General features: G+C 40.9%; 1 protein-coding gene across 4 annotated transcripts in view; it reads right to left on the bottom strand.

Annotated features, from left to right (window-relative positions):
- Positions 1-21,482, bottom strand: part of RASGRP3 (RAS guanyl releasing protein 3) — a 59,850-nt gene that overhangs the window by 14,233 nt on the left and 24,135 nt on the right. For all 4 annotated transcript variants that reach the window (XM_083829633.1, XM_083829634.1, XM_083829635.1 and 1 more), the window contains exons 2-10: positions 16,434-16,627; positions 14,817-14,917; positions 14,176-14,240; positions 13,191-13,322; positions 11,731-11,878; positions 9,269-9,442; positions 8,741-8,857; positions 8,161-8,436; positions 2,042-2,119 (exon numbers count right to left, since the gene is read on the bottom strand). In XM_083829633.1, coding sequence (XP_083685759.1) covers positions 2,042-2,119; positions 8,161-8,436; positions 8,741-8,857; positions 9,269-9,442; positions 11,731-11,878; positions 13,191-13,322; positions 14,176-14,240; positions 14,817-14,917; positions 16,434-16,503 — 1,161 coding nt within the window. In that variant the 5' untranslated portion in view covers positions 16,504-16,627. The remainder of the gene's footprint in view (positions 1-2,041; positions 2,120-8,160; positions 8,437-8,740; positions 8,858-9,268; positions 9,443-11,730; positions 11,879-13,190; positions 13,323-14,175; positions 14,241-14,816; positions 14,918-16,433; positions 16,628-21,482) is intronic.

Below are 21,482 nucleotides of genomic sequence, written 5' to 3'. Positions count from 1 at the left end.
AAAGTGTGAGAGTGGTGCTAGACCACCACATCCTCACGGAGAGCCATTAAGTACTGCTGCTCCGTGTGTACAGTGGCAGAAAGAGATCAAATCCACTGGAGCGTTCCTGCCTTCCTCTTTCTTCTGAGCTATTTAATTTGGGCTTTCATTCAGTATTTCTCATTATTTATTTATTTACGGTGCCAATGCCAATATTTTAGCAATGAAATAAATCTCATTCAGAAGCAAAAAAACTATGTTAGTGTGTCCTCAGTGGCATAACTTTGCTGGGCAGAGCTGCCTGCTAGCAAACAGCTGTAGTAGTTAAAAACCCCATCAAGAAAATAACACAGTAAACAGCAGGGCTGTGTGACAGAGGGAGATGCCACACTACAGCCGGCAGTCAGTCCCCAGTAATTAATTTCTTTAGGCCGCCACACTGACTGAAGTGTCTCTTTCCAGTTTTAGCACAACAAAAGTCTTGCTCATGCTAATGGATAGCATACAGTCCGCCTGGAAAATGACTGCAGCAACCAGCGTGGGGACTGTACCCACACAGCAATAAATTGTGGAGTGCTTTTAATGATACAACTACACTGTCCTGATTCCTTTGACAAATTTTGCCACACACAAAAGGTCTACAGCTTCTTTCCCCTTCAAAATATTTTGTGTGCATTGGGACCTGAAGTACAGAGACATACGCTTCAAATAGTCCGGCTTCTGTAGATTCAGCCATAGCTTTTTACCCATTATGGTGCTGTAGCAGCCGAATGTCCCTGGTTATTCATTGATCACATAAGTCTCCACCAACTGCTGGGAACTGTTAAAATCCACAGCACTGTTCCTATTGCTTTTGTCCTTCTTTAAGCTGAGGCTTAAGACCAAGGCAGCAACATGGTAATTTTCTTCACTGAAGGTAGTGGCTCATTAGTCCTTCCACAGCACGGAGCTGTAACTGTGCAACCTTGCTGGCAGTGATGGAAAGCAGTGAGGGAGCCAGAATGGCTGTGATAAATGGGAACAGTTGTGGCCAAATTGTATCCAACAAGGACTGGAGACTCAGTAATGAAATTCCAGGTGTTCGGATTGAATTAATGCTGACTATGGAACTGTTCAGTGTTGCTCTTCATCTCCTGCTGAGAGCACACAGATAGTCCTCAAGCTGCTCAAGAGTGATGAACCACCCTTAAAGCCACAGAAGCCTTATACTTGAAATCTAAGGGGTTTTGCTTCCTTGCTTGCTTCTGCAAAAACTTCAAAAAAGTAAAAAACACTGAAGAGAAAGACCTCCCATTGCTGGATGCTGCTCTCACATGCTCCTAAGCATTTCCAGTCACTGTCAGTTTCTGCTGGTGTCAGACTGGGAGGGCTCGACCTGAGAGGATCATGTGCTGAATGTAATAAGGGTGTTAGTGCACCAAAATAAATGCTCACAGGGCAGCGAAAGACCCGAAGATTGACAACAGGCGAGACAGTAATACTTTAAATGACAAATTCAACTACTAATTAAGAGATTTACCTCAGACTTGCAAAGCATAATATAAAATATTATCAATGAAGCATTATCTTTAGTCACACATACTAAAAGATAAGAAGGTACCTATCCTAAGGCGTTCAGGCATTGCTTGAGAGCCCAAGATACTGTCAATTCCGCATAAGCAAACAGTTTTTAAAACATTGCAGCTAGTGCTATGGCTTACCTAAGACACATCTTTGGACTCAGTGTTGTTTTATGTAACTGCACCAGCATCCAGAAAATGAAGTAATGGTCACACAATAAATAATTGATATAAGCTTACAAAGGATGTTTTCACATAAAGCAGAACTATGTTTTCCAGAGACTTTATGGCAAAATAATTAGTAATGAAGTCTGGCATGTTTCACTATTCACTTTTAATGTGTATTAAAACCTGTAGTGACTGTTTTTACTGTACAAGCGTACACAATAAAAGGCTTTAAATGAAGGTGAATAATGAAATGTACTAATGGACATTCAAAAATACAGGCAATTGCATGCAGACAAAATAAGTAATACAACAAAACATAGTATAAGATGACCTACAGATTTGGAGTTCCTTGGTTCCAGCACCAATGAGAGCTTGTAGATGTCATCCTCTGTGTGATAGAGGTCCAAGGACAGCTATGTATAAAAAAAAAAAAAGGGAGGGAAAAAAAGCAATATTTATTAGACTGGTTTGGATACAATAGGGCTGTTAGCAGACAGATACCTCCCACCGATGCTGAACAAAAGTTTCGCTGCTTGGAACCTAGGATACACGGAGGAGCTGCTTGCAGCTTCACAGAGCTGGCACAGCCGTGCTGCTGAGCACAGAATCACCGGACGGTGGAGGTCGGCAGGGCCCTCTGGAGGTACCTGGTCCAAGCTCTGCTCAAGCAGGGACACCCAGAGAAGGCTGCCCAGGACCATTACCAGGTGGCTTTTGAAGGTCTCCAGGGATGGGGACCCCACAGCCTCTCTGGGCAGCCGGTGCCAGGGCTCTGTCACCCACACAGCACAGAAGGGCTGCCTGGTGCTCACAGAGATCCTCCTGTGCTCCAGTTTGTGCCCACTGCCCCTCGTCCTGGCACTGGGCACTGCTGAAATGAGACTGGCTCTCTCCATGTACTCCAGGGCTGTCATGGCCTGCAGCACAAGATGCCGGGTGAGAGGGCCTGCGCGTTGGCCTTCCCAAAAGAGAACTGGCACCAAGGACCATGCTCACACAAAGAGCTTTCTTTGAGCAGTTCAATGGGCGCGATAGATCACAGAGAAGTACTTTGGTGAATATAAAAACTGCAGGGAACAGGTTGTAAAAGGGCAAGGCTGGAGGTACTACAGATGATGTTGTGCTGAAATCTGACTCATGAAGACATACGGGACTACCGCGGCCCTTTACAGAGAGCAACCCATGCAGCAGGAGCCTCCCTGGGGAGCCCTGAGCAGCAGCCAGCCATTTTCAGTTTCTTTTTTTTTTTTTTTTTTTTAGATAAACTAAAGATCTTTCTTCCATGTACTCATCTTTTTTCCCTGGAGGATTTGCTGAGAGAAGAGAAGGGGCATACAGTGGAAGTAAAATGATTGTGTTTGCTTTTGCTTCGGCAGCTGTGGCCTTGTGCAGATGCAGGTCTGCAGTTAATTCCCCCCTGCTGAAGTGATGAAGGAGAAAGGTAATCACCACTGTGGTGTAAAAAAAGGTAATCTGTGGTGTAAAAAATCTAATCACCGTTATGCAGTGAGAGGAAGCGAGCATCCCATGTTTCCTGTGATCATCTCCCTGCATTAACTGGCTTTGGAGTAATTGACATGATCTGAAGTTACCAACCACCTTGCAAATCTCCAGTTAAGCTTAGATTGAGTTAAAAGGATATTTTACAGAAGACAGATAGAATTACTACTGACTAAATGACTATAACAGAAGGTTATTTTTAGGAAACCTGAATTATTGAGCTAGTGAGGAACAGGACCAGTCCCAGGAACCGCCTTCTCTTGGGCAAAATTTTGTGCAATGAGCAAGACAGGGTTGTGTCTTTTTCCCAAGATAGGTTTGCATTCAAGAGTGAACACATCACTTTAGGGATGTCTGGATTTTGCATTACTCATTCTTTCTAGCAATAAAACTATAACAAATTTTGTGCTTTGTAATTTGGTCATGGACAGCAGTGAAAGCCGGCCCTCAGCAGATCCATCCAGCCACTCCACACACTGTTGTCACAGGGGAACATGGGGACCTGTCCTAAACATAATGCAGATCAAGCAACAAACACTGTACAGGTATTATTTGTTCAGTGGCTGTGTTCTTAGGCTACTTAGCAGTGTAAGTAATCACAACTCACTTGGAGCAAATGACACTGTCAGATCAGATGGGGACTGACAGCAGAACAAGTTGACAGAAGGCCTTGCACCCTGCTACCAAAGAGCACAGTTTTATGATCAGGCTGGGAGCGTCTGGGGATAGAAATACATTTACATCTACTGAACGAGTTTTAATGTCCCTTGCCTGAATTATCTCACCTTGTAATAAGCAGCAGTTGTCACTTAATTAAGCACAACACGTAAGCATCAAGTATTGCGTAGTTTCAAAATACTAGCAAAGTGTCAAATACTAGCACAAAATATTCAGGCATAGTGCCTACGGGGTAGTTAAATAAGTTGTCCTTTTATGTTTCAGCTACAGTTTTGTGCTGACAGATGAAGTGTACTAAGAGTTTTCCTAGGACAATCTTTGCAGCAGGTGGTGGTTTCCATTCTAATCCGACTTTCATTGCTGCCCTTTTTTCCTCAGCAATTTGGGGTGTGGGGTGAGGAGGGTGCAGGGGGATCAGAAAGGCATGGCTTATTTTTGTAAGTGGAACTTACTGAAGAAAAATTAGGCAGGGTGACTTTCAATTTGATTGTTTAGATATTTCTCATTCTCTTCACTAGACTGTACAAACAAATGGGACTTTCCAGCCATTTGCATACAGTCTCAGAACAGGTTAGTTAAATATCTGTGGAGACCTAAAAATAGCAGGGAAAAAAATGGTGGCACCAAATAAGTTGTAACTCAGTATAAATGCACTGTAGACTAGTTAAGAGATTGAGATCCACTCCCAATCCACGGAAAGTGATGAAATATTTACCCACAGGCTTTTATTCACATTGTGAAATTTTAAAAAGTGGAAATACCACACAGCAGGTAAGAAAATCCCCTAAGCTTTGTGTCCAAACGTAAGTTTTCTAATTGTGAAAACGTCACTAGAGCCATTATTTCTCTTGGGTACACTGCTGAGCCTGTGCTTATTTCTGCTTTTATCACTTCTGTTTCTTGGCCCCAGATTTCAGATACCAGGATATGGGCCAGGGCCAGGTGCAGTCAGTGGGGATGGAATAAGTGTGGGTGATAACTCAGGACAAGAGGAAGAAGAGCATGGGCTAAGAGCAGGCATGCACAAAGGCGCTAGTCTGTCTTCGTGTAACACGCTCTGGCTCCCTGGCAGCTGAGCCATGCCATATTCAGGCCTCTTGCCCATGTAACTTGGTCTCGTTTACACGACCAAGTGAGGACTCACATCACTAAAGCTCTTTCTCAGTCTCTGCAGCCTCCTGTGCCAGTAAAGTGGGCGTTTGTCTCACTGCCCTCCATACAACAAAATTTTGCCTTATTTGTGGCATCTTACCTTCCATGCAAAATATTGGCTTCCTTCAGGTGTGTGATCAAAGTTAAAATCCTTTGATCTAGAAGCTGATGTTTTATGCTGACTTTAAGAAGAGAGGGGGAAAAGGAGGGAGCAGACTTCTAAGTTTGCATGTAGACATCTAAAATAAGAGAGAGCTCCAACCTTCCAAAATGCTGACCTTGCAGTAGCTACTCCTGAAGTCAGAGAGATTTAAGTCCTCTTTTCCCCCATTCACCCTTTTGGTCAACGTGCACAATAGCACCTGGGAAATGCCTGTAAAACCCTTGACCAAGTGGCTTGAGCTTTACTACCCAGCCCTATGCCCCAGCTTTTAGGCCAGCATAGCCTCATATCTCTTAACACAGCTTCCTCGAACACCATTTCCAAAACACTTCAAAGGGATCAGCTCGCCTGGAACAGACAAGGCTCCCTCACTGTGGAAAAGAAAGATCAGAGCAAATTCCCACCTGCCCACTTAGTCCATGAAATGCCCATTTTATCTTATTGTGCAAGTTATTGGACTAGGAAACCAGCACCCAGCAATGTACTTGTCAAGCCATCACAGGCCAGGCTGTTGGCGCTTGCCAAGTGCAGCGTAAAATGCAGCACAGCAAGGCAGGCTCCACGAGAGATTTACACATTGCTTATCAGAACAAAACACCTACTAAAAGCTTGCAGGGATAGAAGCGGCTTAATGGGAAAACAGAAGAAGTGAACAAATAGTTGAGCCAGCTGATTGACGCACAAATGACGCAGAGCACTGCACACATTTATACACATTTACTAGTTTTGGAAGGGAGAGCCTCTAAGTAACATAAAGATGAGACAATTTTTACAGGGTTTATATTAGAGTGGGATGATATAGCAATAAATTTAATATTTTTTTCTTCATACTCTTAAAACTGGGGATGACTTTGGCAGCAAGGGAGGCTAAATCTGCTAAAAGACCATTTGCACATAGCAAGGTCAAGTATTTTTAGCCTGCAGTTCTTGTCAGCTTTGGGCTGCGACCCTAGCATTTCTTCTCCTCTTCTTCTGACCCCAGCCTATAATTTAAAACTTTGTTATTAACAAAAATATTGACAGAAACATTTCTTCTTCTGTAAAAGTTCATTATTAACGTGCAAGAGACCACTATAAAAAAATGCACTGAAATGTATTCGTATGGTATAAATGAGGACAAAACTTAGATGCTGGAAAAAAAGTGAGAATATTTATAATATTATGAGATCTACCAAAGCTCAGGGCCAAGAGGTCTCTTGTAGAAATTCGTTTTTATCCTTCCAGGAGTTGCTGTCTTAAGTCAAAACTCCCACATGATTAAACAAGTAGACAGAATTTCCCTGGAAATGTTTTAGGACCTATACCTGTCTCCATCGCTGCTGAACAGGTACCACCATGGAATCATAAAAGATATAAAGTGTCACAAGTTAACTTTAACCCTTGATTAGGTCTGGAATTAATATTGTGGCATTCGGCTTTGATTATTTACAATCAGATTGGCTCAATTTTTACCAAAGCCAGCAGAGCTATATGAAGAACAAATATATAAGAGCATCATAAGTGAAGAAGTACTCATCTTGTACTCAATTACTTCTCCTGGTAAATGAAATCTACTGAATAAAATATTATGTGAGTATAAATAAAATCTCTATCATTTTGCTGAAAACAAAACAAGAAAAATATTTAAAAATGGGAAAACAGGTAAAATACAAGAACTCAGGCTGATACAATGATGGATATGAACCTACGAAGTATTAGAAAAATCTGATGCTTTCTGCTCTTTTTGGAATGCAAGCCATCACCCAAAAGAAAGAAGAGCAGCTAATGAAAATGTAAGCAGAGGTTCAGCTTCCATACAAAAGAAATCTGGCGATAAACGCGGTCTTAAGAAATTCATGCTAGCCAACAAAGTAAACAGAATCACTGGAAAAGTTCACAAATCTGCCCCAGTTCATACACCTGTCCTAGTTGCTTGCTTCTTAAGTTTACTTAGAAAAGGATTCTACTGACTTAATGACAGCAAACAGCTTCTCTTTCAGTCTGGATTTGGGATCTGAAAGACAAATTGAAATAACAAGAACAGAAGCAGCATAAAATGATCACATATCAAGAGAGTCCTTTACCTAACGTGACATGTTTCAGACTGCTCTCAGACAAGTAGGTGGCTTGCTTTTATCTGTGTGCAACACGAACTGTTTTATAACAAACATTTATTGTCTTCAAGTTTCTCCAGTTCTGTCTTTAATTCCAAAATGCTATTTTTTTTTGCCCCTAAACTGAACAAACCACGGTGCTGGGTCAAATGCTTCTACAGTTAAGATCAGTGCTAAGTGGAATAAGTTTCAACAGCAGCAGGATTTGGTCTGTAGGTTCAGGCTGCATGCGTCAGTATGTTTTGAAATGAAGTATAGCATTTATTATCAAATGTCACTCATCTACATATCAAAAAGGGGACTTAAAATCAATCTGTTTTAGCCTTATCACTTGTGCGTTTTTGTTGCTGGTTTTGTGGGTTTTATTTTTTTTGTTTGTTTTGTTTTGCAGGAGCAGTTCAACATCATGCAAGAACATGTTTATTTATTGGATAGGAAGACCACTGTACCACATACAAAGCACAGGTGAGACAGAACAGAATTACTTCCAAGTTAGAATTTTCCTTATGTGAGCATGCAAACACATCACCTAATCTTTGCATAGGAAATATAAACCTAATTTCTAAGTAGCCAGAACTTAGGTTTTACCTCTCATACACATACACCTCTCTTTCTGTCATTCTTAAAAAAAAAATTGATGCAATCCTCTTCTGTTTCTACACACAGCCATCACATACTGCATCAATGAAACTCTCTCCAACTTTATTCACATCTCATGTGAATTACTTTCCATTTTGTGTTGTCCTTTTTTAAAACAAAAATGAGATAACAACATGTACCTTCCTTGTACTGACATTCAACATTTGAATAACAGAAGTCAATTGGAACTTGTGTAATGGAAGTGAATTGGAACTTGCACAATACTTACTGTTAGCAGGTTAATTAAATCCATATTAGGCTCTAAGTGATGAGAGGCAGTTTGCAGGGAAACCAGTTCGCTCAAGGTGATGGAAAGCTGCTGCATTTTCACAATGTTTACTTTATTTTCATCTATCCAGTCAGGAAAAATGACATGGACAGCAATCAAGTCTTTCAAATGAACTCCTAAAATAGGAATTTTGAAGCCAACACAGTCAGCAAAAGCCTTGCGGTAGTTGCAGTAGTTTCCATTGGAAGAGACCAGCTCTGTCATTTCGTTCCAGTCCTACAAACAGCCAGAGAAGCAAGTCCCTGTGAAAGCATTCATAGCATTTCCTTAATCTGTTTTAAATGAGCATAACTCATGGCAGGGTGTCGACAGTGTTAATTTCTTCCCCAGCACAGGCAATCAAGCAGAGATCTCTGTGAGCTGATCCTTCTCCACCAAGAGAAACCCAACCAAAGTGCCTTTTAGGATGCCCTGCCATGATCCAAATATTGTGCTGGTGAGACCTGGATTGCAGAACCCATCAGACCTCCAAGAGGGGATGTTCTGCTCAATATGTTTTTTATTCTGGAGTCCACCATACCTTTGTGACTTCTGAAGACAGATGAGAATGAGTCTCTTTCAGGCGAGAAATAGAGCTGTGGCTGAGACCTCCCACAACTGCCATCAGTGTGTTGAAGTTCTGGAGATGAAGGAGCTTCTGCAGGAGAGATTGATCATGAAAAATTAAAAATAATAGAAATACATGTGGCAGCTATCCCGTATCACACAAGACAAGCTAAAGGAGACATCCTACCATGGATAAATCAGAAATGACTAAAGCAAGGGATGTAAGGGAATGGTTCAGCGTTTATTTAATTGGATTGGCTCCACAAGAAACTCACAATAGTGACAGCTGACAACTAGAAAACAACAAAGAAAAAATACATTTTATAGTTTAGTCTGCTAATTTAAATATGCAGTCATACCACGCCTGAATAAAAACCTAGCAATTATGTTGAACAGGCGATTCACTGGGGAAACAGCACAAAGAGCATAGTTCAGCTTTCTGCAATCTCTATTTTTATTATTGCTTTATATTGGAGAAAGAAGACTAATATACAAGACTCACCTGTGCAACATTGATAAACTTTGTGATTACTTCTGCCCTTTGCTGTGGTGTTGGCTTGCTGAGAACCATGAGCTGGACCCATTTGGATATACCGTTAAATAAAGCGATAGACCTCTCCAAAGTAGGATTGTTCTCCAAGCAGCCGTGGATCACATAGCTTTGGTAGTCTGTGAACTAACAGAAGAAAGGCATTTTCAGTAAAATGATGGACAACTTAAGAATCAAAATCAAACTCTAATATTTATTTTTTTTCCCTTTAAAGCTCCACTTATTTAGAAAGAAACTGAGACTCAGGATCAGTAGACCCTGCTACACTTTCTTAAAAGTATTTTTTGGTCTTATTTTTATTACTTAATGTATAACTTCTGCTCTACCTATTCTATTATAGTTACCACTCTCTTTTCTCTCTTCCCACCCCTGTCCATTTGTTAATTTTTTTAATAGGTAAGCCCGAAGAGAAGATTCAAACTAATCGTCTACAATTACATAACTTTTGGAAAACACTTTAGTCTACCCTGCAAAAATAAGTGGCACTGTTACATTTCTAAGCAGATTCCAGATCACCTGGACTCACTGACACCTCCACATAAATGCTAGTTGTTTCTCTGCAGCAGCTCTCAGTTGCTCTGCAAACTGGGTCAAAGATCCTGGGCTTGTTTTTCAAACTCTGTATTCTGATGTCTGCCCTTACTTTATTTCCTGGAAATGCACCATTTTTACAACATTTTTGTTACTTGTCTCAAGCAAATAGGCAACACAACTTCAAACTAATTCTTCACATTACAGGGTAGTATAAGATTAGTTGACTCTAACTGGTTGCAGAGAAATATCTGAGCTAGCAAAATTCAAGCAGAAAAATTAACTCGCAATTAAAAAAAATCAACAAGAAAAAAAACAAAATGTATTGCAGGTCTGAGTCATCTTTCTGGAATTCCCACTGGAATTAAAATATATCTTAAATGTATTTAGAAATCCAATCCTTTTGTTCTTGTCCCTTTACCTTTGAGGTTAGCTTTTCACAGATCACTATAGGGTGTTTTCCTATGATTTGAAGCCTCGAGTAATAAACCTTTGAACATTATTAAAGGATGTCAAAAGAGACATTCTATTTAGACTGGTCTTAACTCCTCCCTGATCTCTTTTTCCTTCCTCTATTGAAACTAACAAATAAACAAAAGACATATTTTTCTTAGTTTTGGATCTTGATTTCTTTAATGAAAACACTTTAAAAAAATCTCATATTTTTGCAGAAGACAACTTATCTTGAGAGCTTACAGCTTCCATTTGCCACCAGATACAGTAGCATCATGTGCCCTTTTCAGATAGACATTTTCAAGCAGAAATCAGCATTTCTGTTGGCATTTAGGTTACTCATTTGTTTTGCCTTAGACACTACTTTCATCTTTATCCATTTTTGCCTCTTGCTTATGTACAATCCTGTCTGGAAAAGCAGCAATTGTATCCGAATTTTCCTCAGTACCAATATCTATCTTCTCCAAAACTGGAACCATAGAGGTCTTCTAGATTTGTTCTAGTTGCAAACAACCATTTTTATCAAGCCATGCAAGACAGAGATCATCTAGAAAATGAAAGACCACAGAAAAGAGCCCAAGGTAGAGGCATGCACAGATATCTTAAATGTATCTGAACGATGCCTACATTATTTATATTGAGGTAATACACACATTTAGTAATTCCAGGCTCTATTCTGTAACAAACACACCTCATCAGGTGTGTGATCAGGCAGTCTTTGAATGTCAGGAGCATCAGGCTGATGCAACAGCAGGCGTGGAAATACATTGATGAGGAAATAGTGTGGGAAGACAGGGGATCACCCGAGCCCTAAGAGCAGGAGGAAAGGGAATTTGTGCAGTCTTTCAAGACCCAACACAGTAAGGCCCTGAGGAACGTGGACCGAACTCAGAGCTGACCCTGCTTTGGGTATGGGATTGCGTTAGAGTCCTCCTGAGATCTTTCCAACTTGAATTATCCTCTGATGCTAAGCTGAAAAATGAAAGGACAGTTTCTGAAGCAGCTGGGAGTGAAGGGAGTCTAGAGAAGTGTTATATACATATTTCAGTCGCTTCAAAAATTATGAAGTGCAAAGATTCTGCTGTTTCCTGAAAAGGAATTAACTGTTTTCTGCAGAGGAAAAAAACAAAAGCACACCTGAATATTCTGAGCAATAACATTAGCTTAATCAACTACTGTGACACATGGCTGCAGTAGCTTTTAGCAGCAATTTTCACCCAGAATTTCTCCACAAAATTGAATTCTGTCACTAAAATCATCAGTCATGAAAAAGATTAAGGAAGTGCTGCTGCAGCCATGGCTATGTACATCATATGAAGGATTATAAAGATTAACGACACTGAAATGTAAAAAAGTTGTGTTAAACCATATGAACACTCTCTTTAAGGACATGCTCCTAATTGCAAGTGACAAAGTTGTGGGCTTCTTACAGAAATTCTCCGAAAAGATTTATGCTCCAGAAAAGTGAGATGTTCAGCCAGCTCAATGGGCTCCAGATGATCAAACAGCAGGCAGGCTTTGCCTTTCTTGGAAATCTTCTTCCTCTGTGTAACTCTTCTCATCCAGTCATAGGAAGGACTGCAACGGAAAAATAGGCACAATTCTCATTGCTTTTTGGGTACAAGTGAGTGTAGCCTACAGTTTGCATAAAATTTTCAAGAGACAGATCATGACTTTTCTGAGCTGTGACATCCAGCACATAACAAACACTCAGAGTAAGATACGTTCAGGTGTGCAATTAGGGGGTAAGGAACTCAGGGCACTCAGTAGCACTCAGAGGTGCTACTGCAAATGATAAATGATAGAAGGCTTCTGTAGAAACAAAAGGACAACGTATTAGTCTCTATGATAAAGGAAGCTGTAATTCAAAAGTGCCTTGGGACCAGAATAAAAATAAGTAACACAAAACTCTGATTAAGAAAAAGAAGACTCGAATAACATCAAAGATTAATTTTTACTGTGTAAGACCACACACAAGTCCATGAAACAATAGAACAGCAGAAACACCGTCAGTCAAACAGCTACCAAAACAGTATGGAGTTTGTGCATCAAAAGGTTAATAATTTACCTGTGAGCAATGGAATAATTCCTACCCAAATACAGTAAAGGCACTTCACAGAGTGGAAAGTGGTTGCTAACTTAAAATTTTAAAATCAAGATTTAGGAGCCTGCATTTATGTGATTTCACTGGCATTGTTCTTGCAGAAAATCTTGCAACCCTCACTGAAATTAGTTGTCCTTCCAGATTACTATGACATTTTTTTTAATAAAGAAAAAAAAACACACAACATTCTGAATATGTCACGATTTAGAAGAAAATCTACAATATCACATGAGATATGGAAACCTGCCTGGCTATGTTTAAAAGGTAACTTTTGGGAAGTCATGGAAATAGTAGTGTAATCACTTTGATGCAAAAAAATCACACGTTGATGCTAAAGTTTATCCAGTTAAATCATAGAAAAAAGAACACAGAAAGGCATTGGCGAAATTAAAAAGGTTTCAGATGCAAGAATAAAAATGCTTCCATAGGAAAATACAAAATTTACATGATGTGCCAGTCTCTGCATTGCTTGTAATTCTATATGAAAAGTTACAAGAAAAAAAGTAATTTAATTAGCATTAGCTTTTTCAACAGTCAGGAAAATGATTTCTTTATCATTTATATTAAATATTTATGTATAAATAAGTCTTCTCTTTACTGTGACACTACAACTAGAATTTCAATTTTTAATTGCTTCAAATTTAGAAGATGAGAGGGGTTTTGTAAATGATTATTTACTCTCTCAAGAGCTGGATGGCCCTTAATATTTTTGTGTTTTGCACAAAACAGGAATTCTGCTGTTACAAAGAATAGAGAGAAAAGTGGTGAAGCTCATGACATCCTTACATGCTGGAGATATCAATGAGATGGATGTGATCCTCATAGCCGAGTTGGCTGGCTAACTCTCGAAACTCTTCAGTCAAGCGAATCAGTCCAAGATCCAAGTTAAATTCTGCAGGAAATTCCAAAATCCAGTATCTGAAATCAACAGAAAGTGGTTTAGACACTGAGGGGTTTAGGTGTAATATTCAGTGGCTGTGCTGGTATACTCACATTTTAATCAATAGAACTTAAGAATATTTGAGACCCACTGGCTTTAGGGCAGAGAGGGTGGACTACCCCAGTCTGTTGATGCTGTACTTCTCTCTGACACTGAAGACAAAGATTCCAGACTTCAAAAATAAAAAGTCACAAAACTGGTAAAAAAGTTTTCACCTCCAGCTCTCTCAGTAGCTGAATCAATAGGCTCAAATAACTCCAAAATATTCAACCAATGAAAGGATCAGTGGCATCACGCAAAAGGCACTTTATCATCTAATTTCCTTCAGCTAACTCACCAGAGCACAACACAGCAGCATTCTGTTGAAATGCCAGATTAAAGTGATGCATGGGGTGACACACACAAAAGGCACCCACATGTGCCCCGATTCACACTGCCAGGGCACCCAGATGACACTTGCAATTATCCCTTGTCTAGAGGGAGACACTGTGCTCAGAAAAAGATTTTCCAGGGAAATTAAAATGTGAATTTAAGGGGCAGCTCTACCATGACAACCATGCAAACAAGATCACTCCTCTGCTGTTTAAGAGAGCAGGGAAAAAGGCATCATCAGTCCTGCTTTCAGTACTCTTCTCCCCTTCCTTGGCAGTGATATAATTTAGTCCAGAGGAAGGAAGAAAGAACATTCTTTCTTCTTCAAAAAGAAAAAGAAAAGAGAAAGAGAAAAGAAAAAGAAAGAAAAAGCATATTTCCATGGTTTAGTTTTAAACTTTAGAAAAACAAATTACAATAACAGTATCTGCAGCAGCATAAAAACAGAGGCATGCCTACCTCATGAAATAGCAGATTTTTAATCTGAATTCATTGCAGTTCTCACCACTGGCATCTCTATATGTAGACTAGTTAAAGAAACCTTTGTGTGCCTTGATTCAGTAGTGTTGTTTTTATCTATAGCAGTCTGTGACTCTATACTAGCTGAATAAGAACGGTATTAAACTTCTAGAGGTAACTACAGCATACCCTGATATTTCATTCATTTTCACAACATCTTAGGACAGAGGACATTTATTGGCTGCTATTTTGGTTTTTGCCCTAGCAAAAATGCCTCTATTACACTATTCTGAGTACTCTGCTGAATAGTTTTGAAGACATGTGGGCACTTAGCGACCACTGTAGTTCATACTAGTCCACTGCCAGCCTGCCAGCATATATTTGAAAAGTTATCTTGGCAACATTTTTCCATTTATTCAAAAAAAGCATGCCTCAGCAAACTTGTACTTATGGAAAAAGTCTACAACCAATAGCAGAAGAAAGCTCCCAGATTTCCACATCCTAGTGTGAAAAAAAAAAAAAACCAACAAACAAAAGCCAGCTCTGTCAGTAATTAACTGACATTTTTTATATGCGTTCACAGAAGCAATCTGCTTTCAACATTGTAATGCTGACTTGCAAGACTTCCTGAAAGGATATGTGGACAGAAGCTTGCCAGCGAGCTCTGTGGAAGGCAGGTACCAGCGGTGCATTAGAAGAAAGGTTCTTGGCAAATGGCTGGAGCACTGATTTCCTTTGTCATCTGCAAAAGAGCAACAAGTGAATTAACTACTCATGAACAGAGAGGAGCTGGTATTCTTCAAGTGGAGACAGAAGGTATAAAAAGTGAAAATGTTAGGTGATTATCTACCAAATAGGTAGGAAACAAAAGCAAAACACACAAATGCTCCTTTAGGCATAAATATTGCTAAGTTGTAGTGCTGGGTATTTAAAAGGAAAAGAAAATCTGAGACGATAACAGACCATAGCTAGAAAAATGGAGCATGGACAGCACTAAATGAAATGTCATACAAGGAGACTGACAGTAATCCAAAGAACAAATCCAAAGCTAGTCCACTGAAAGGGCAGGGAGATGGCTTATCCAAAACAACTTACAGTATTTGTTTTATTGCAGCTTTAAACAGTCCAATTAAATATTGGACTGTTTAAAAAGGGGATCTGCCTCAAGGAATTCAATTTCAAAGCAACACCTCAGGTCTGGAGGTGCTGGATCCTACCTCCAGCTGCCATACAGACCCTTGCATCTCTGCAACACAGCCACTGAGACTACAGGAAGTTACTTCCTGGCAGGCTGGCTGACCATCAGTGTTCCTCACCCACAATCTTAAACTATTTTTTGTCTCTTTTGATAGACAATAGTCAATATGTGTGTATGAGATGGGAACCACACACGGATTTACAGTTGTCAAGAGAGTGTGTATACAAGGGAGAGAGGCTTGACTTCCAACAGACATGAAGTATATGGGCTCTGCTACTTCTCGTTAGTTATCTAGGGCAATAGGCATGATGGTGGTCTACAAAAGTGGGTATACAGGGATGCACTACATTCAGTAGCAAGATCTGGCCCTTAATTATTTAATCTTCCTCACCTTCATATGCTTGTTTCTCTCCATAAAGGAAAAAAAATACCTCATTCAAATCAAAAGCTGTCCTGTGTTTCAAGAGACTTGAAATGTAGCTTTGTGAATTAAGGCCCCATTTCAAATCATTTAAGCACATCCATGAACTCATCTGGCTGCAGGGTGACATATGTCATGATTAATGGTGCTGTGGATCAAAGTCCATTTCATCACTTCTTTCCCTCAGACCTGGTATATCACATTTTAATAAGAGTAGAAAGATTACATGAGACTTAAGTCATATTATTTCCAGTTATTGCATGATGATTTGGAAAACCTTTCAGAATAACAACTGGTCAGAAAAGCAGCTGTGTAACCACTCAAGACAATGCCAGAAATAACTCCTTGAACAATTCAACTAAATGCTTGTGCTGATCAAGGTCAGCGCTTTTAAAACCACTATACCCAATGCTGTTCTTTATCTGTATTAAGAAAATGCAACACAGTATGCATATGCTTAAATACGCATATGCATATTCTGGTCTGTATGATTCCGGGACAAAATGAAACATGGAAAATTTTACAGAACAGAAATGTTGTTTGCCAAGGGAAAGACTGGCTAAATCAGAGAACTGCAGGGGTTATGCTATTAGATGAATTTCAAGAACAACAACAAAGCAAAACATTGAAAACTCCTACCAAACATTTCAATACAAGCGTTCAAAAGTTCATCCAATGTTGCAGCCTTCCCAAGTGTGTTTGACCCCATTGTTCTTTAATCGTTGTCAAAAAATAAAAGACATTTTCACCAAGGGGAAGAATGCTTCTTCAGCTGCACAGCTTTTTCACTTTATTGTTGGTTGCATTCTTAGCTTTCTTTCTTCGAGGAAAATCTGGAGAAAGAAAGTAAAAGAAATCAAAACTATATGACTATATGAAAGAATTATCAGGATGCAATGTTTACAGTTCAGCTCATCTTCTCTGTAAAGTGTTTTTTTCTGCACACAACACAGACCACATGAAAGACTGCGGTAAGCTTTCCTTACGTTCCAGCCTGTGTTTTTAAGTGTTTTCCAATTGTTCAATTGTTTGTCCACTAGCACAAAATAAATCCATGGCAGGGGTCATAAAACAGAAACCAGATGGTAAACGAGGGCATGCACGTACGATGACGCACACTTTGTTCAGGTCATTTTATGTACACTTGATAAGTCACTTCTTGTTAATAACCCTGCTTTCATGTTCAAAGCATAACAATTTGTTTTTCCTAAGGTTACTGGTTCATGGTAGATATCTTTTTATGCTAATGTTCTTAATTGGCACAGACCACATAAAGCATTTAATGAAGTTCATAGCAAGCACTAAACTCAGAGGCAATTTTTCAAAGGACCTGAAGATTGATTACTACAGCTTTTAAGAATAAATCTTTCTACAGTAGCTGAACACACAGAAAAGGCTGAATGCATACAGAAACTCCTAAACTGTACCATACATCTACTAGGTATTTAATTAGCAGATATCCATTTACCTGAATGATGCACAAAGTACTCTCTTACTAGATTTCATAAATTTCCAGGTTAGAATTCAGAATTTTCAAGTTGTATTTAAAGAACTGATAGGACAAGGGGGAATGGTCTTAAACTAAAAGAGGATAGATTTAGGCTAGACATTAGGAGGAAATTCTTCACTGTAAGGGTAGTGAAGCACTGGAACAGGTTGCCCAGAGAAGTTGTGGGTGCCCCATCCCTGGAGGTGTTCAAGGCCAGGCTGGATGGGGCCTTGGCCAACCTGATCTAGTGGGTGGCATCCCTGCCTACAGCAGGGGGGTTTGGAGTTAGGTACCTTTAAGGTCCCTTCCAACCAGAACCATTCTATGGTTCTATGAACTGAAGAAAACAGTAGTTGATGTCTACTTGTCGCTAAGCCCAACTGCCTCCTGACCCCTAACAAGTGTTTGAAAAATACCAACAGTAATAAAGTACATGCAGCAACTTTTCCATAAAAAAAATAAAAAAAATCCAAGAGTAGAACTGAATCAGTTCTTGAAGCAAGACAATACAGGATTTCCAGAAGTTTCTTTTGTGTGGGAATTTGTTGCAAATAACATAACTTTTTAATGTTGGTCAGGCAAAATACTGAAGCACCATATATATCCACTTTAATTCTCCCATAAATACCAAGTTTTGCAAACATGCCATACCACTGACCTCGTAACTGCAAACACATTCCTGTTACAACTGGCATCCTTCAACCTCTTTACCAACCCACCCTGCCCCTCTCCCAGATGCCACTGGGCAGTGGCAGCTTTGCTAGCCCTACTGGTGCCATCTCAGCTGGTCAACTTGCACTTATGGTGCCAAAGGCAGGGACAACAAAGCCTTCCAAAGATTCAATTTCTCAGAAAGAAAGGAAAATGCCTTTTTTTTTTTTTTCCTCCTCAGGCTAGGTCCGTACTTCTGAACTGACCATGACCAGACCAGCTCCCAGGTGCCAAGGCCAACTAGCAGAGGTTGTCCCATATCTACTCCAGTGAAGTCTCTCAGCCTCCCAGAGAGTTGGCACAAGCAGACTGCTCATTGCTGGCCTATACTAACTCCCACCTGGACCTGAGATCTACTTAGGAGACCACTGGCTGGTCAGGGACCCTCTAGCAGCACAGGTTATAGCATCCCAGCACAATGGGGACAAGTGTCCCACATTGGTTAATCCTCCACAGACACAGCTTCAGAGGCCTGCAGAGCTCAGGCTGCTCTAAGCATGAAGTGGGATTTTGCTGAGAAGACCTTCAAAATCTACCTTCAAAATCTACCTCCAAGCTGAAAGAAAGCACTTTCTTCTGTTGAAGTTCAGTGGTGGGAAACTCCCACTTGAAGAAACACACCCCTGTTTTTCCAGGAGTCAAGCAGAACTCCTATTTGCATCTAACTGGAGGAAAACTACTCCTTTCACACAGCCGTACAGAGGTCAGTGCAGTCACCTAAGAAAAATGGGAATGTGAGCTCAGAGTGATCCTTGGCTTTGAGGCTTGTCATTGTAGCAGTTGTCCTAACAGCTAGCACTGGGGCTAAGCCAAGCAGCCTCAACCCTTCCTGCTAGAGCTGTGCTATCACAGAAGCAACAGAGTTGTCTGATGTGGGCCAGGGAGAGAAGACAGGTTGTTAAGTGTCTCTCTAATCTGCTGGTCAGGCCACACATAGTTACCTAGGTTCAGTTTTTGTTCCCAGGACTGTTTAGGTACTAACGGTGAAAAAAAAGAAAGTAGAACATTCGCTTCTTTCACATACTTTGAGGGTTAGCCAGCAGGTAAGTAGTACTTTTCAAAATCATAACTTAGTACTTCGGCACCTAAATCTTGCTAGAATCCCACTTTGGGCATGTCTGTCCTTTTTGACCATACCAGCATCCTTCTCTAAGTGCTTAAGTTAATGGCTTGATTTTTCACCAAGCCAGCTGCCTGTCTCTTTCCCAACAGCATCTGACAGCTTTTTCCAAGAGAAGAAAAAATAAAACAAATTTTAATATTTGGTATTTCAAAATACATTATTAGTCAGCTCTTTAGAAAAAGGATTGAGAAAAGCTATTGCAATTTCTGCCTATCCCTTGAAAACTTATGAGCATGAAATGTAGGAAGGGAAGAGATTTGATCTGTTTTTTTGTTTGTTTGTTTTTTTCATTTTTGCTAGTACTACCATCTCCTATAATATGTGGCATAGGATAGTATCATTCCTATCTTCTGTTGGAAACAGCGTTAAAGCAGCCAAATAGTAATCAACAAGTAATGCTCCGTGTAAAATTGCAGTGTTGTTTTTTATTTAATTATGACAGCTACTTAACCAGTAGATACCTAGAGCCTAATGCTACAGTACCACCCCTCGCAAACAGCCTATCTGACCACTAATGGGTTTTATGCTTCTAAAAGAAGGATGTAACATTTCCACTGGAGGAAGAACTGGCTGACTGGGGCTAAGCCACATATCCACAGCTGAGCCAAAATGTTATATCACATCTCTTGATTGTAGCCTCCAACAACTACAACCACTAACTACATCATTATTTGTGTGATTAAGCACTGTTGTTCTATTGGAACGAGAAAAGTCTCGTCTATATCGTGCCATAACAGTATCCAGCCACCCCACCAGATCTAGAGATGGATGAGTAAAACACAACTATAAGTTTCACCTACTTAAATTAAATAAATTATATTCTGATAGTCAATAGTTCAATGCAAGAGAAGTGGGGAAACAAAACAAAACAAAACAACAACAACAGACAAGAAAATCATAGCAGAGCTTTTCTACATGTTGTATTTGGTTTACACCAAAAGGTCTTGTAGTGTCAGGGCTGTGGGGGTGGCCTCTGTGATCAGAGCACAGCAGCTGCCTCATGTCAGATCAGAGCCAGCTCCAGATGGACCTGCCGCTGGCCAGAGCTGAGGCAGGGAGCGATGCTGGTTGGACCTCTGAGAGAGCAGGTTGAAGAAAGGGAAAAGTGTTGTGCAAGAGCAGCTGGCAGAGAGGAGTAATAAATGTAATAGAACCAGCCCTGCAGCCCCCCAGGTGAGTGCAGCAGGAGGGCAGGAGGTGCTCCAGGCAGGCAGCAGCAGTTCCCCTGCGGGCTGTGGAGAGGCCCCTGGTGGAGCAGGCTGTCCCCCTGCAGCCCACGGGTCCCACACGGAGCAGATCTCCACGCTGCAGCCCGTGGAGGAGCCCCCGGTGGAGCAGGTGGAGGTGGCCTGGAGGAGGCTGCGGCCCATGGAGAGCCCCCGCAGGAGCAGGCCCCGGGCCGGAGCTGCAGCCCGTGGAGGGGAGCCCACGCAGGAGCAGGGGTCTGGGGGGAGCTGCTGCCCACCCCTGGGGGACCTGTGCTGGAGCAGTTTGCTCCTGGGGGATGGACCCCATGGTACGGAGCCGTGTGGGAGCAGTGCTTGAAGAGCTGCAGCCTGTGGGCAGCCCCCGCAGGCTCAGTTCGGGCAGGACGGCATCCTGTGGGAGGGACCCCGCGTGGAGCAGGGGCAGGGAGGGACCGTGAAGGAGAGGTGGAGATAAAGCTTCAGGGACTGACCACAGCCCCATCCCCTGTTCTCCTGTGCTGCTCAGGAGGAGGATGTAGAAAAGGGTCAGTGGAAAGGGAAGAGGTGGTTTTAGTTTGTTTTTAGTTCTCACTGCTCTAGTCTGTTATTAGCAGACAATAAATTACATTAGTCTTCCTTATGCTGAGTCTGTTTTACCCGTGACAGTAACTGCTGAGTGATCGCCCTGTCTTTATCTCAACCCATGAGCCTTTTTTCATCATGTTTTCTCCTGTTCTTTTGAGGAGGGGGAGTAAGAGAGAAATTGTGGTGGAGTTTCACTGCCCATCGGGCTGAAATCACCACACATAGAAAGAATTAAAAATGTTTAACATACACACAGATAGTTATTTTGAACAGATATCTTTCCTTAGCACTCTCATGCAGTGTAATTGCATTTTGTGTTCAACATTTTGGAAGTCTTAAGATGGCCTTGTGGGCTGTCTCCGGAGAGATGTATTTAAAATGAGTGTGCAGGTTGTGAGCTCTTGAGACAGACGCAGTCAGATGTAATGCATTATCTTTTAAAAGAAATAGGGTACACTGCCAGCAAACATGTGGTCTCATGTAAGAGCATCAAATGGTGAGAACACAGTGGGCAACATGCAGTCAAGTTTTAACTGGTGGCTACTGTTATTGTATAACCAGAAGACATCACTTTTACTGCCAGAGGCTACTAA

Source organism: Anser anser (genome assembly GCF_964211835.1).
Source record: "Anser anser genome assembly, chromosome: 3".
Classification (NCBI taxonomy): Eukaryota; Metazoa; Chordata; class Aves; order Anseriformes; family Anatidae; genus Anser; species Anser anser.
The sequence above is the reverse complement of the archived record's forward strand: the minus strand, read 5'-3'. Positions and strand labels throughout refer to the sequence as shown.